We start from the raw sequence: 15,059 nt of genomic DNA, 5'->3' as shown, positions 1-15,059 counted from the left end.
TCTCCAGAGATGCAGCCTGACCTGCTGAGATATGCCAGCACTCGGTCTTTCTTGCAAACCAGCATCTGCAGTCCCTTGTATCTCAGTAAATGTATGCGTTCTTCACACTTAAACAAGGTATTTATTTCTCGGTTTGGCAGAAATGCCCACAAAAACAGCGTGTAAGAGCCTCACTTATGTTTGTGTGAGATAACTCCTACTGATTTTTGTTCTTGAGATCTTTTCTCCCCAAATCATGTAGAGTTGGAATATTATTGCAGTCATTCAAAGTGCTTTGAGATTATAAATCATTAAGGTTGCTGGTGGAATGTCACTTTCAGTAAGTGGTGTGCATTAATTAATATTGATCCATACTTCAGTGCCTGAAATGGGCACGGGCCACAAAATGAAGATGATTGATATCGATTGAAGAATTGGTAAACCACATGTGTGAGAAAATAGTGTAGGAAATCATTTTAATCCCAACTATAATCCAAGACAGGTTTTGAGGTTGGTAAAGTAGCAGCTACTCTGTAGGTGATAACCAACTCACTTGGCATTACATTCATGCAGAGAATGCGTTCATCCATAAAACAGGCTCTAGATGGCAGCATGATACAGTTCAGACACTATTTTAACCATATAACCATATAACAACTACAGCACGGAAACAGGCCCGTTCGGCCCTACCAGTCCACGCCGACCACTCTCCCTGACCTAGTCTCATCTACCTGCACTCAGACCATAACCCTCTAATCCCCTCTTATCCATATACCTATCCAATTTACTCTGTTACTCTGTTACTCTTAAATAATAAAATCGAGCCAGCCTCCACCACTTCCACCGGAAGCCCATTCCATACAGCCACCACCCTCTGAGTAAAGAAGTTACCCCTCATGTTACCCCTAAACTTTTGTCCCTCAATTCTGAAGCTATGTCCCCTTGTTGGAATCTTCTCCACTCTCAAAGGGAAAAGCCTACCCACGTCAACTCTGTCCGTCCCTCTCAAAATTTAAAAAACCTCTATCAAGTCCCCCCTCAACCCCCTCCAAAGAATAAAGACCCAACCTGTTCAACCTCTCTCTGTAGCTGAAACCCAGGCAACATTCTAGTAAATCTCCTCTGTACCCTCTCCATTTTGTCGACATCCTTCCTATAATTTGGCGACCAGAACTGCACACCAGTTTTCATCTCCAAATCTTTCTAAAGACAATATTAGGGTCAATATTAAGAGCATAGAAACAGGCCCTTCGGCCCAACTTGTCCATAGGCTCAACCAAGATGCCCCCCCCCCCATCTAAGCTAGTCCCACCTACCGCCTTTAGTTTGCGTTAGAGTTACAGCGTGGACACAGGCCCAGTGGCCCACCGAGCCTATGTTGACTAACGATGGCCTGTTCACACTACTATGTTATTCACTGTTTTGCATCCTACACACACTACAGGGGCAATGTAGAGAAGCCAATTAACCTACAAACCCGCACGTCTTTGGAGTGTGGGAGGAAACCCGAGAACCGGAGAAAACCAAAGTGGTCACAGGGAGAACGTGCAAACTCCACACAGACAACACTCGTAGTCAGGATTGAACCCAGGTCTCCGGCTGGAAGGCAGCAATTCTACCGCTGCACCACCCTGCTGCCATTTATTTATATTTTATTATATAAATATGTACAGAATTTTTGGCACTGGTGCTTAGTCTTTTAATCATACTCTTGCCCCAACTCTCACTCTAACGTGGTCCATCTCCGATGCATCTCAGACATATATTTCAGTTTCTGGGGATTATTTATTAAATAATTTCCCCTGCACACCATCTTACTTCCCCAGTTACTTTGATTTGCCTTCCTTCCATCTTGCCGTTCATCGAGTTTCTCCTCCTTCCACACCAACGCTTCTTGAATGTCTTTTTCCTCAGATCACAAAAATCCTCTCCTGTTAGATCCGTAGTCTGTTCCATCCCATTTCCCCCACTTCTGCCCTCAATTATGCACATTCAATCAAAACCATGATATGATTCTATTGTCATCCCCCCCCCCCTCAATCACTGTTCCCAGCCTTTCGCAACGCTCCACTGAACCACTTAAATTCAAGGAATTGTAATATTTTGGATTTGCACCACGTCATTGATCGTGACTCTTCTATCATCTATTTGGTTGCCTCTGAGCACATCTTACGTCTGCTGTGTTGGAAAGAAAACTGCATGTGCTGGTTTATATCGAAGGTAGACACAAAATGCTGGAGTAACTCGGCGGGTCAGGCAGCATCTCTGGAGAGAGGGAATAGGTGATGTTTCGGGTTGAGACCTTTCAAGAAGGGTCTCGACCCAGAACGTCACCCATTCCTTCTCTCCAGAGATGCTGCCTGACCCGCTGAGTTACTCCAGCATTTCGTGTCTACCTATGTCTGCTGTGCCATTACTAATCCCTTTCATTATTTAATCAATTCTACCTTTGCCCATTCTTTTTCATACTCTGCTCATGATTAAAAAATAGTTAAATAGGTGACGTTTTCCAATTCGAGTGAAATATCATCAACCTGAAACGCTAAATCAGTTATCCTCTTCTGTGCATTTCTGATGTTTCTTGTTACTATCTCAACTTTTCCTGATCTCTAGTATTTTGGTTCGAGTCATTGTCATACAGCACGGAATCAGGCCCTTCGGCCCAACTTGCCCATGCCGACCAAGATGTCCCCTCTATGCCAGTCCCACCAGTCCATATCCCACTAAATCTTTCCTTTCCAAGCACCTGTCCAAATTTTCTTTTAAATGTTGTTGTAGTACTTGCCTCAACTACATCCTCTGTCAATTTATTCCATATACCCACCACCCTCTGTGTGTAAAAATAATCCGTCAAGTTCCTATCTTATCTTTGCCTTTATCGTTCCCCTCTCAAATTAAACCTGTGTGCTTTGGTTCTTGATGCCCCGACTCTGGGTAATGGACTGTTATCTTGTTATCTTCTCCTTTGTCTTTGACCTTTAACAGAACCCGATCTACATCGGAGCTTTCTCTGTGATGCAAAGGATGTAGGATCGCCCTCAACTCCGGCGCATGGAGGGCAGCAAGGTTGTGCAAGAAATGGTCCAACATCTAACAGCTAGGATGGGAGCTGAGCCGAGAAAGAGAATACAGATGTGTGTCAGGAGGGACCCCAGATGCCGGTTAAACCGAAGACTGACCCAAAAAGCTGGAGTAACTCAGCAGGTCAGGCAACATCTCTGGGTATATGTTTTGTTGCAGAGGGCCCAAGTTGATAACTCTGGTCTTTGCCTTGACTCAATAGATGGAATCCAACTCAGGCACGACCAATATCAACAAATGCTCTTCAAAAAAGGGCAATGGCAGGCTTGCAAGAAGTGGCAGCAGACGTTAAATTATCTCAAAATTTATTTAGTATCTGCCAAAATCTGAATATAAAAGCTGCGATAAAACAATACAATATCAGAAAGAAAACCCAAATGAAGCATGTACATAAATCAACCTCCAGCATGGGGGAAGAACAGCAAGATTAATCATCTGAGATACTTTGGCTCTCATACCTGAGTGTTGGCATATGGGACCTTTTTGAATATCAACCTGGTACAAACTGAGTGTAAACCAGTCCTAGTTTAGAGATAGAGCATAGATCTCTTCCCTGTGGCTATCAAACTGTACAACTCCTTCCCCTTCGGTCGTGGGGTAGACTGACTTCTCCCCCCCATCCTCAATCTTTGCACATCCACAATCCTTTCCACTCATCACTTTATTGTCATGTTTCATGTACCTTGTGTTTCATGACTGTTGGCAGATCAATTTTCCTCCTGGGATAAATAAAGTTCTATCGTCTCAAATCGGGCCCTCAGTCCCATCGAGGCCACACCGACCATTGACCACCTGTCCACACCAGCTCTATGTAATTCCCAGTTTCACGTCCACTCCCCGCACACTAGGGGGAATTTGCAGCGTTCAATTAGCCTACAAACCCGCACGTCCTTTGGATGTGGGAGGGAAAAACGTGCAAACTCCACGCAAACAGTAGCTGAGGTTAGGGTCGAACCTGGATCTCTGGCGCTGAGAAGTAGTGGCTCTACCAGCTGTGCCACAGTTGTGCAAATTTCGAAAATTATTTTAAAATTATGCACAATTGTTAATGTGGTGGGAACTATTCTGTGCATTATACTCCGCCCTGTCTGATTCAAAATGATTGGATATCGATCTTGCCGCATCTAATGGATTCTCTCCATCCTGATTCTGCATCTGTTTACCTCCTCCTTTCATTTCCGATCTTTCTCTTCTCAATTATCGTGCATGGAAATTAGCCAAGTATGATTTTAATAGACTCTCTTATTTTACTGTGGCGTGCAGCGTAGGTTTACCAGGTTAATTCCCGGAATGGCGGGACAGTCATATGTTGAAAGGCTGGAGCGACTAGGCTTGTATACACTGGAATTTAGAAGGATGAGAGGGGATCTTATCGAAACGTATAAGATTATTAAGGGGTTGGACACGTTGGAGGCAGGAAACATGTTCCCAAGGTTGGGGGAGTCCAGAACCAGGGGCCACAGTTTAAGAATAAGGGGTAGGCCATTTAGAACCTACCCCAAAGGAGATGAGGAAACACTTTTTCAGTCAGAGAGTTGTGAATCTGTGGAATTCTCTGCCTCAGAAGGCAGTGGATGCCAATTCTCTGAATGCATTCAAGAGAGAGCTAGATAGAGCTCTTAAGGATAGCGGAGTCAGGAGGTATGGGGAGAAGGCAGGAACGGGGTACTGATTGAGAATGATCAGCCATGATCACATTGAATGGCGGTGCTGGCTCGAAGGGCCGAATGGCCTACTCCTGCACCTTTTGTCTATTGTCTATTACTCAGAATACAGCAGTGTGAAATCAAGCTCAAAACCAGTATTGCGTTCCAAAGTAAAAGTTTCGGATATGATGTAATTAAGTTGTTAAATTATTGGCATACTTAAAATATGTTTCAATACTTGCTTCACATGGTCTGTTTACATTTAGAACTCTTCCTAAATCACCATCAAACTTGATGTGAAATTCCATTTTGTTTTATACTTTAGCATAAGATGCTATTTCATTGCGTTGAAAAAAAACTAAAGTTACCTGGTCCTATGTTGTGTCCAGAAATTCTCTTGGGAAATTTCTTGAGATGAATACAAAAAGAAATTCTGAAGTACTTTTTCTGATTTGATTTGTGAAGTTCCACATGTTTATCACATTAACTTTCTTACCAACTTACTTCCTCTCTTGATATTGGTATGGATCAATCCTTTATAACACTGTTCATCCTTCATTATTTCTTAATCTTCATGCAGAATGATTCTGGTTTCTGACCATCTTTGTTTAGTTGAGTTTGGGTTATTGTCACATGCACCGACCGAGGTGCAGTGAAAAGCTTTTTGTTGCGTGCTAATCAGTCAGCGGAAAGACAATACATGGCTGGCTTACAGAAAAAAAGACACAAAGTGCTGGAGTAACTCATAAGTATGGTTTCGTTTTAGGTTAGTTTGTTGTGACGTGATCGGATGTATAGTGATAAGCTTTTTGTTGCATGCTAATCAGACAGTGGAAAGACTATCGAGCCGTCCACACTGTACAGCTACAGGATTAACGTTTTGTGCAAGATAAATTCCAGTAAAGTCTCATTAAAGATAGTCCGAGGGTCTCAGAAGGGCGAGGTAGTGGCTCAGGACCGCTAGTTTAGAGATTGAGCGTGGAGAAAACATATTCCATTTTCCAATTTTACAGAGAATTGCCTGTGATATTGTTCAAAATCCATAGCATCACCATCAAATTATCATTTTTCAAGTAGCATCGTGACATTTTCCTGCATGGATCTAACAAACTGGTTAAAATAATATGATTGTTAGATGGAATCTCAAAGTTATTTTCCACCAAAATCCAGAGATCATAAATCACAAATGAGATATGGACGCAATGCCACAATGCTCTTGAAGTCTGCCGAGAAATGAGATCACTGCTAAACATGCTAATCTGTTTATTATATGGTGCATTTAGCACTTAGTGATACCTTTCCAGGCAATTATCTTGTATTATCATCCCAGTTGTCTTGAAGTGCTGCACCCTTAAATATCCATTTTTATAACCTTAGTTACTATCAACTCTTAACTCTTCAATGGCAATTAGATCAAAGCCATTTATCTCCATCTGTGCAAATAATTCATTAACCTCATACCATATGTTTTATGCATTCAAAATGGATGATTGCTGCCTTTTTCCACAAGTCCACTGTTACTATTAAATTCAGTTGCTTTTCCTTCGCTCACTGTCTATTATTACCCAAACTAAAGACACAAAATGTTGCTGCAACTCAGCGGGTCAGGCAGCGTCTCTGGAGAACAGGGTTAGGCGACATTTCAGGTCTGGACCTTTCTTCAGACGGATTGTAGTCGGGTGAGTGGAGCAAGCAATGCTGAAACAAAACGAACTGGGCAAATCAGGGCCGGCAACAGATGACCTCGGGCAAGGAGGTGCCCTGGTAGGCCAATTGTTGGAACCTCCATGGGTCCAGCACTGCGTCTATCAACTTAATGCTAAGGACCAGATTAGTACGGGTATCAGAGGTTAGGGGGAGAAGGCAGGAGAATGGGGTTAGGAGGGAGAGATAGATCAGCCATGATTGAATGTTGGGGTAGACGATGGGCCGAATGGCCTAATTCTACTCCTATACCTTATGACCTGCCCAGATCAAAGTGTGGTTTATTAAAAGACCACGGACCGTGGAAGATTGACATTGGTGCTGTTGAAGAACCAATATTCCAAATCCAACTGATGCATGGTTTCTCCTTAATGGGCCGAATGGCCTAATTCCCTAGAACTTATGAACGATGTCGGATACAGGCATTTGTCAAGTTGAACATCATTCAGAGGACTCCTCAGATTATGAACTTCACAGCCCATCTCAGCTCTTCTTTTATAAGAAGGAAGCTACTCACACGGATGGCCAGCCTATCAGATCATTCTGAGATGCCCAAAGTAGGTGCGGCACGGTGGCGCAGCGGTAGAGTTGCTGCCTTACAGCTCCAGAGACCCGGGTTTGATCCTGGCTACGGGTGCTTGTCTGTACGGAGTTTGTATGTTCTCCTTGTGACGGTAGTCTCTGGTCCAAGACTGTCCCACCAGTGGAAACATCCTCTCCACATCCATTCTATCCAGGCCTTTCCACTATTCGGTAAAGTTCAAAGAGGTTCCGCCTGATCCTTCTAAACTCCAGCGACCCAGTGCTGTAAAACGCTCATCATATGTTAACCCAATCATTCCTGGGATCATTCTCGTAAACCTCCTCTGGACCCTCTCCAACGCCAGCACATCCTTCCACAGATATGGGGCCCAAAACTGTTCACAATACTCCAAATGCGGTCTGCATAAAGCCTCAGCATTACATCCCTGCGTTTATATTGAACTATTTTCTGTTTCAATAAAAGCTAAAAAAAAAACTTTTTTTTCTGCACTCGTTTAGCATCAAACAAAACTCAGAGATTATCTCAGGTGTAAACCTTTTCTATGCTCTTACTTATTCTCAAGTACAGGTAGTTAGTTACTGAACTAAGTAGCTCGCATGGTAAACATTGGTGATTGGTGTGTGTGGAGAGATAGAATCAGGTGTTGGTTACAATTACCAATCTTCGGAGTGTGACTTGACTTTGTTGGTTCGATTGCATTTGCTCTCTGGAAGAAGAAAATCACTCACGGTCCAGAAAAAAAACTAGACTTTGGTCGGATTGTTCAGTACATCATTTTTCTATCTTGAAAACATCTTGAAAATATTTCACGATGGTATTAAGCAACTAGAAGGTAAGAGAATGCACTCCTGTAAATGGTTATAGTCCCTGCCTTGTACTACATAGAAAGCACACCTCCCCCCCACCTTGTGCCCCCCTATATCCCCCCTCCCACCCCCCCCACCCCCACCCAGTGGCCCCATATTCCCCCCCCCCACACCCCACTCCTCCACATGGCTTCACAATCTGCAACTCTCTAAAACTCTCACACCTTCTGTTCTTGTCTCCCGCTTTTGTTCAAACTGTGCTTGTCATACTCCCCCTCCCTTGCCTGTATCTACCTATTACTTCCTACGCTCTGTCCTGCCTCTCCCCTTTTCAGCTTTCTTCACTTCCCCCCCCCTCCTTCAATCATTTTGAAGAAGAGTCTTGATCTGAAACATTACCTATCCATGTTCTCCAGAGGTGCTGCCTTACCTGAGGTGCTCCGGCACTTTGTGTCCTTTAGTACTACATGGACTTCTTTGGAGATGAGAAACTAATGGAGTGTAAAGTTAATGTTGTGGCGTGTGCTGATGTTCCCAGCCCACCTGTGGGTGGAATGTTCAATAAAGGAGAAGGTTTCTTATAAGGTTAATGCAAGAGACCACAGATGCTGGAGTTGTGATTTAAAAAAACAAAGTGCTGGAGGAACACAGGAGGTCAGGCAGCATCTGTGGAGAGAAAATGACAAACACCATTTTGGGTCAGAACCCATCAGTCTGAAGAAGGGTTCTGAACCAAAATATAACTTGTCCATTTTCCTCTGTGATGCTGAGTTCCTCCAGCGCTTTGTTTTATTTTGAAGGTTGCCGTATCTATTTTGCTTTGCTTCTATCACTATCCCGCGGATTTTGCTTCTACTCACTATCCCGCGGTCTAGGCTTAAGCTCAGGGGTGACCGCGCTTTTGCGGTTGCAGCTCCTAGACTGTGGAACAGCATCCCTCTCCCCATCAGAACTGCCCCCTCCATCGACTCCTTTAAGTCCAGGCTCAAAACCTATTTCTACTCCCTAGCGTTTGAGGCTCATTGAGGAGGCGCTGTGAACTGTTTGCGTGCTATTGTATGTTTCATTTTTTTCCTTAGTACCTAATGAGATGTACAGCACTTTGGTCAACGTGGGTTGTTTTTAAATGTGCTATACAAATAAAATTGACTTGACTTGACTTGACTATCGATTAATCCATTGCTTAGACTTGCCACATTCCCATTGCCTTTGCTCAGAGTGGTTTAACACACTCGTGATAATCTTTCAGAGCTACCTGTAGTAATGGTACATATATTTAGGCTGTCTGACACTCTTGCATGAACGAGTCTGTGCTAATTCCCACCGATTTGTGGCGTTTGAACAAAATATAAAAGTGAGATCAAAGCTTATCAGAGTAGAGTCCTTCCTTGCAAGGATTTTGGCAAACTTTTTAATCGTAGGGTTTTGCTTCTTCGAGAAAAGATTGGAAGGAATTTGCATTCAGACTATGGGTTAAGAACTGGAGAAACAACTGGCTGATTGTAGGGTAATTGCCATCAAAAATCTGATCAGCTGTGGTTCTACATGTACTATGTTTTTGTAGCACCAGACAGTCGGGTTCGATCCTGACCTCTGGTGCTGACTGTGCGGAGTTTGCATGATCTCCCTGTGACTGTGAGTTTACTCCCATATTCAAAGACGTGTGGGTTTGCTGGTTAATTGGCTTCAGTAAATCGTCCCCAGTGATTGCAGGTCGACGTGGACTCTGTGGGACGAAGGGCCTGTTTTTGTGCTGTATCCCTGAAGCCTAAAGTAAAGTCACTTCCTCCTCGGGTGTAGGGAGTGGATGTGAAAGTGGGAGAACATAGAACTAGTGTGAATGGGGAATTGATGGCCGGCGGACCCAGTGGGCCGATGGGCCTGTTTTCATGTTGTATCTCTAAACTAAATTAATAATTTTTGTGCACGAGGAAAGTGTATTTATATTCTCGTAAAAAGACCAAATGTTTTCTTTACAATAGAGGGGTGGCACGGTGGCACAGCGGTAGAGTTGCTGCCTTACAGCGCCAGAGGCTGGTTCGATCCTGTCTACGGGTGCTGTCTGTACGGAATTTGTACGTTCTCCCCGTGACTTGCGTGGGTTTTCTCCGGGTGTCCGGGGTTCCTCCCACATTCCAAAGATGTGCAGGTTTGCAGGCTAGTTGGCTTTGTATAGTTGTAAAATTGTCTTCAGTGTGTGTAGGATATAGTGTTACTGTGCGGGGATCGCTGGTCTGTGCAGACTTGGTGGGCCAAAGGGCCGGTTTCCGCGCTGTATCTCTAAACTAAACTAAGGTGGCGTGTTATGGTAAAGAGTCAATTATCTGTGGGATGAACCTGTAGATGACCATTCATTTGATCTGCCCTCCCACTGTTAAACACAGCACAATGCACAACTGCACTGTAATGAACATGCACATGAGATACTAACCTACGGTGGGTTTAAGATGGAGATAAAAACACAATTTTCTGGAATTATTCAGCAGGTCATGCAGCATCTGTGGAGAGAGTGAGAGAGAGAGAGTGAGAGAGAGAGATGTGAAGTTAACATTTCAGGAAGATTACCTTGTGTCACAACTGGAATTGGTCAGCAGTTAAGTGTTCTTGCAGGTGTCAGGAATAAGGAGCGGTGCAGGAAAGTTGAAAGGGGGAATGTGTGTAACGGGACGGAAAGCAACAAAGATTAAATAGTTACAGAAATGTGTGGGCTACAAGCCGACCAAACAAGAGGGCATGAATGTACCAGTGAAATGTTGGATGTATTGGTGGGAGGTGTGAAATTATAAATGTTGCTGGGAACAGTCAGGAAAGGGAGTAAATGTAAACACAGTGTTGAAGGTAGCAGGCCAAAGTGAGGCTGTTAAAATGGATCTTTGGCATTTATTGATAAAGGCAAGGCAAGGAGAACAATAAAAATAAACTAATTGTTAAACCCTTTAACAAAAGTGTCAGGGGTTCTGGGAGAAGGCAGGAGAATGGGGTTGAGAGGGAGAAATCATCATTGGTGGTCAATCGAAGCGAGTATAACTGTCTTGATAGGACGCCTGTGCGTGACTTTGTTTAACGTGGGGAGACTGGTGCACAGACAGCCACCACACGGTCCTTGACAGATCTGGATCAGGATCCAGTGGCACGGAGTCCAAGACGACCGGGGACCCTTTTTCATCCGCCTTCCCAGCCGTTGTGACGCTCCACTAAAGTCAGCCATCATCCTCCGCCTGTTCCACCGTTGAGGTCTTGGTTGGATTGCTCTTTGTCAGGGACCTCCCCCTCGACCGTACCGCCATGGGTGACCCTACCAGGAGCGTAGCTCCAGACGGCATCGCTCTCAGGATCTCAGGACCACACAAGCTTCTCCACCACGACAAGGTGACAATCCACGGAGAAGGAAGGGAGAGATAGATCAGCTACGATTGAATGGCGGAGTAGACCTGATGGGCTGAATGGTCTAATTCTGCTCCCCTATCACTTATGAAAACCCATCCTTGCCCCTCACTGTGTTCTGTTCAGGGTACTTTGGGAAGAATTTTGCAGCTTGAGGAATGTTTCAGAAGGAATTTCAGCATGGTAGAAGAAATAAGGATTAGTAATTATTTAGAAGGAATTGCAGTTTTAAAAGGGCGGCACAGTGGTGCAGCAGTGGAGTTGCTGCCTCACAACACCAGAGACCTGGGTTAGATCCTGACTCCAGGAGCTGTCTGTACGGAGTTTGTACGTTCTCCCTGTGAGGTGGGTTCTCTCCGGGTGCTCTGGCTTTCTCTCACACTCCAAAGACGTACAGGTCTGTAGGTTAATTGGCTTCAGTAAAATTATAAATTGTCGCTGATGTGGAGGACAGTGCGAGTACATGGGGCTAGTACATTGGTGCTGACTTGGTGGGCCGAAGGGCCTGATTCTGCGCTGTGTCTCTAAAGGAGGAGCATCTGCAGGCCGCAACCAACTGCTACAGCTTCGCCATCAAGGATGCCTAACAACATCAGGCCTAACAACATCTGGACTGTCGATGAAAACTAGCCTCTTGGCTAACTCGAGTACATTTACATTTGTTTGAATGTCAATTAATGTACATTGTCCCTTTTTCAAATAAATTATTATTATTATTAAAGTCCAAAGAATAAAAAGGTAAGGTTGTAGATGATATTTAAAAAAATAACTAGCCTTGCATGCACTGATTATATTAGTGGTCCAGTGCAATGATAATCTGTCAAAGGCTCAAATTCTAAACAACAGCATTTCACGGAAAAACACGAGAGGCTGCAGAAACTGATGGACATTGCCCAGTCCACCACAAGGTATGGAGGGGATGTACAAGAAGTGCTATAAACGTGCCTTCATCGAGTCGATGGAGAGAGCCAACAACTTCAAGTTCCTAAGCATGTGCATCTGTGAAAATCCACCCTGATAGCCCATCATCGCCTCTACTTCCTTTGGAGACTCGGTACGTCAACGAATACTCTCGAGCTTCTGTCAGCGTACCGTAGAAAGCGTGTTGGCTTATTGCATAAGAGCCTAGTTCGGCAACTTAAAGGCCCAGGAATTTGTTTACATCTCCCTGTGACTCTGTCCACTTCCCCGAGTGTGTAGCATAGTGCTAGTGTGCGGGATCGCTGGCCGGTGCGGACTCGGTGGGTCGAAGGGCCTGTTTCCACGCTGTATCTCTAAACTAAAAGCTGTTCATACAAGTTCTATGCAACCCCACATACTAGGGGCAATTTACAGAGGCCAATTAACCTACAAACGCGCATGTCTTTGGGACTAGTTCATTTCCATATTTATCCTATTTTGATCTTTTACGTTACTGTCTCTTTGACTATTTTTAGAATCAGCATTGATTATTATCTTAAACTGGTTTTGATACAATTCTACTTAAAACATTTCCATCAGCATCCCAACTGTGGAGTTTTGACTCTCCTCGTGATCAGATGCTATTAGTAATTTATAATAATTTTTAAAATCCGGTCTTTGTTTGGCCAATCTCCCTCCTTTGATTTAACTCCTCTCCTTTCCTATTTTAATCTTTGGAAGGGTCCCTACATTTCAAACCATCAGACTATCGACCAAACTTGATAATTTTTCAAGAATGAAACATTCTTGAATAAGTGAGTGAACAAACAGTAAGTGATTTCTTCACATCTTTTCTAGCTAATTCCAGGAACAGACAATGAGGTGAAGCCTGGGTGAAGATGTTGAAATCTTGGATGCTCCAGGGAGAACTCATTAGGCAAGAATTCTACGCAAGAATTAAATCAATTTATTGCACAATCATTGTGGACTAAATATGAACTTGCTTGATGAAATTTGGTATTTTGCATTTAAGTAATAGAAGAAGAATCTTGGAAATAGTGACTAATAATGAGCAACATGATTTTTGTTTGTAGAACATTTTTTCAAATGGAAAAAAATATCTTTAAAATATTTAAAAATGGAATAGTGGCTGAAATGTGGTATAAAAATAGTGATTTGGGATTCCTTCTTCTCTGATGAGCAGGCAAGATTTTACTTTTATATATTTTTACAAAAATAGATGAAATTGCCAAGCTACTAATGGTTAGTTTCCAATTCTCCTAATTAACTATCTAAATGATAATTTAAAAAAAAATCAAAACATCATCCCAGCATGCAAACACCAACTGGACTTGTGTTTTTGTGTGTAGCGCCGTGGTCTTTGTAAGATGTGGGTATGTAATGGGGCTTGGGGGATAAAGGCAGCACGCTCCTTGATTCACTGTCAATTAATCCTGAATTCCTCTTTTATGGTACGGTGCAGAAAGCTCTTTACCAGCAGTGTTAACTTCAAACGTTCAGCTTCCTGGGCTAAGCCGAAACTCGCGGGGGTAGTTCACAGCCAGTAATGGTGTGAAGTGGGTCGTAGTATGTCCTGACTCTATCTGACTGCAACTCCATCCATCCTCATTAATGATAAGCATCAGTCATGTGAAATAAATGATTTCCCAAAGGTCTTCGAGTTATATTCTGTTTATACCGCGCATTAAAAGTGAATGTGGTAAATAATTAAGTAAAGTTAATTAGGTAAATATGGGTTGACAGGTTCACCGTATTCCTTCGTGGTTTTGATTACTATCTCTGGAGGGAATCCAAATGCCGATTAAGCTTTTGTTGTCCCTCAATGTTGTCCCTCAAAACATACAGCTAATTTACACAGATCTGGTTTATCATTTAATCCCTATGTGCATGGAAAATGGGCATTGCAAAGGTCCTTGTTGTTAGAAGATTGCTGGAGTTTCCTTGGTATGGAAGAGGGGGAGGAGGAGGGGTGGGATGGGAGTAGGGTTGCCAACTTCCTCACTCCCAAATACGGGACAAGGTGACATCACCGCCCCGCCCGCGCCCCACGTGACCTCACCCAGCCAGCGGCCACGTGCTCCCGCTCCACCAATAATGGCGGCTGCCCGGGCCGGGAGCACGTGGCCGCTGGCTGGGTGAGGTGACGTGGGGCGCGGGGGCGATGACGTCACCCTTTGTCCCTTCTTTGGGAGTGAGGAAGTTGGCGACCCTACCAACACGGGACGAGGGCGGTCCCGAACGGGACAAACCAATTTAGCCCAAAATACGGGATGTCCCGGCTAATACGGGACAGTTGGCAACCCAAGATGGGAGGGAGAAATCAGAAGATTCAATCATGATCCTAAAAGTGAATAAGTGTTGTGTTCTGGTGACAAATGTAGGGTGGACTGTTTCCATACCTTCCATTATCCAATAACTTGCCTCTACTCACAGTCCCAACTTGTACATGCAGACAGTCGGTTTGTAGGCGGTGCGGAAGCCTGTAGATCGTGCTCCATCCAGTAAGACATGATGTCTCCCCCTGTGTATCGCCACCTTTAGGAGAGCAGAAGACAGAATTCACGTGAAGAACATTCCTAGATAAAGGTTGTTCCATTGTGTTTATTTGGCAGCCTCAAAAACTGGAAACTCTACTGGAACTGATCAAATATAACCAATGATTTGTGTAATTACTGATAGAAACATCGGTCACATTTACAAATGATTTCAAAATTCAGCTGGTAGTTTAGAATCATTGAACTGTTATAGGAGGGGATGGTCATTCAATCCATTGCATCTGTATTAAATGAAAACATTTTTTTCTGGCAACTGGTGAACTGGCATCTCCTTTAATCCGGACAAAACGACGAGAGTGCACTTGAACCCCGTCTGGGCTCCAAATAACCCATTTGCTTTTGTACTCTGTGCCTCTACTAATCATTCCAAGAACCCTGTATGTTTTACTAATCACTCCACATAACATCCACTTTGAAGGGTTTGTTTTCCAACGAGTCC

General features: G+C 43.7%; 1 protein-coding gene across 8 annotated transcripts in view; it reads right to left on the bottom strand.

The window, feature by feature from the left end:
- Nucleotides 1-3,364: 3,364 nt before the first annotated feature.
- Nucleotides 3,365-15,059, bottom strand: part of LOC144604549 (uncharacterized) — a 28,132-nt gene continuing 16,437 nt past the window's right edge. For 5 of the 8 annotated variants that reach the window (XR_013548734.1, XR_013548733.1, XR_013548736.1 and 2 more), the window contains 3 exons: nucleotides 14,487-14,600; nucleotides 10,192-10,258; nucleotides 3,365-7,779 (listed from right to left, as the gene is read on the bottom strand). Coding sequence is in view for 2 of the 8 variants with exons in the window: in XM_078419100.1 (XP_078275226.1) it covers nucleotides 8,224-8,303; nucleotides 10,192-10,258; nucleotides 14,497-14,600 (251 nt within the window). In the remaining 6 variants the exon portion in view is untranslated. Of the gene's footprint in view, nucleotides 7,780-8,190; nucleotides 8,304-10,191; nucleotides 10,259-14,486; nucleotides 14,601-15,059 lie in introns of all 8 variants that reach the window. The other 3 variants (XR_013548732.1, XM_078419100.1, XM_078419101.1) reach the window with 3 other exon arrangements.

The sequence above is a fragment of the Rhinoraja longicauda genome, chromosome 22, assembly GCF_053455715.1.
Source record: "Rhinoraja longicauda isolate Sanriku21f chromosome 22, sRhiLon1.1, whole genome shotgun sequence".
Lineage (NCBI taxonomy): Eukaryota > Metazoa > Chordata > Chondrichthyes > Rajiformes > Arhynchobatidae > Rhinoraja > Rhinoraja longicauda.
Note: the sequence above shows the minus strand (reverse complement) of the source record. Positions and strands in the feature narration are given on the sequence as shown.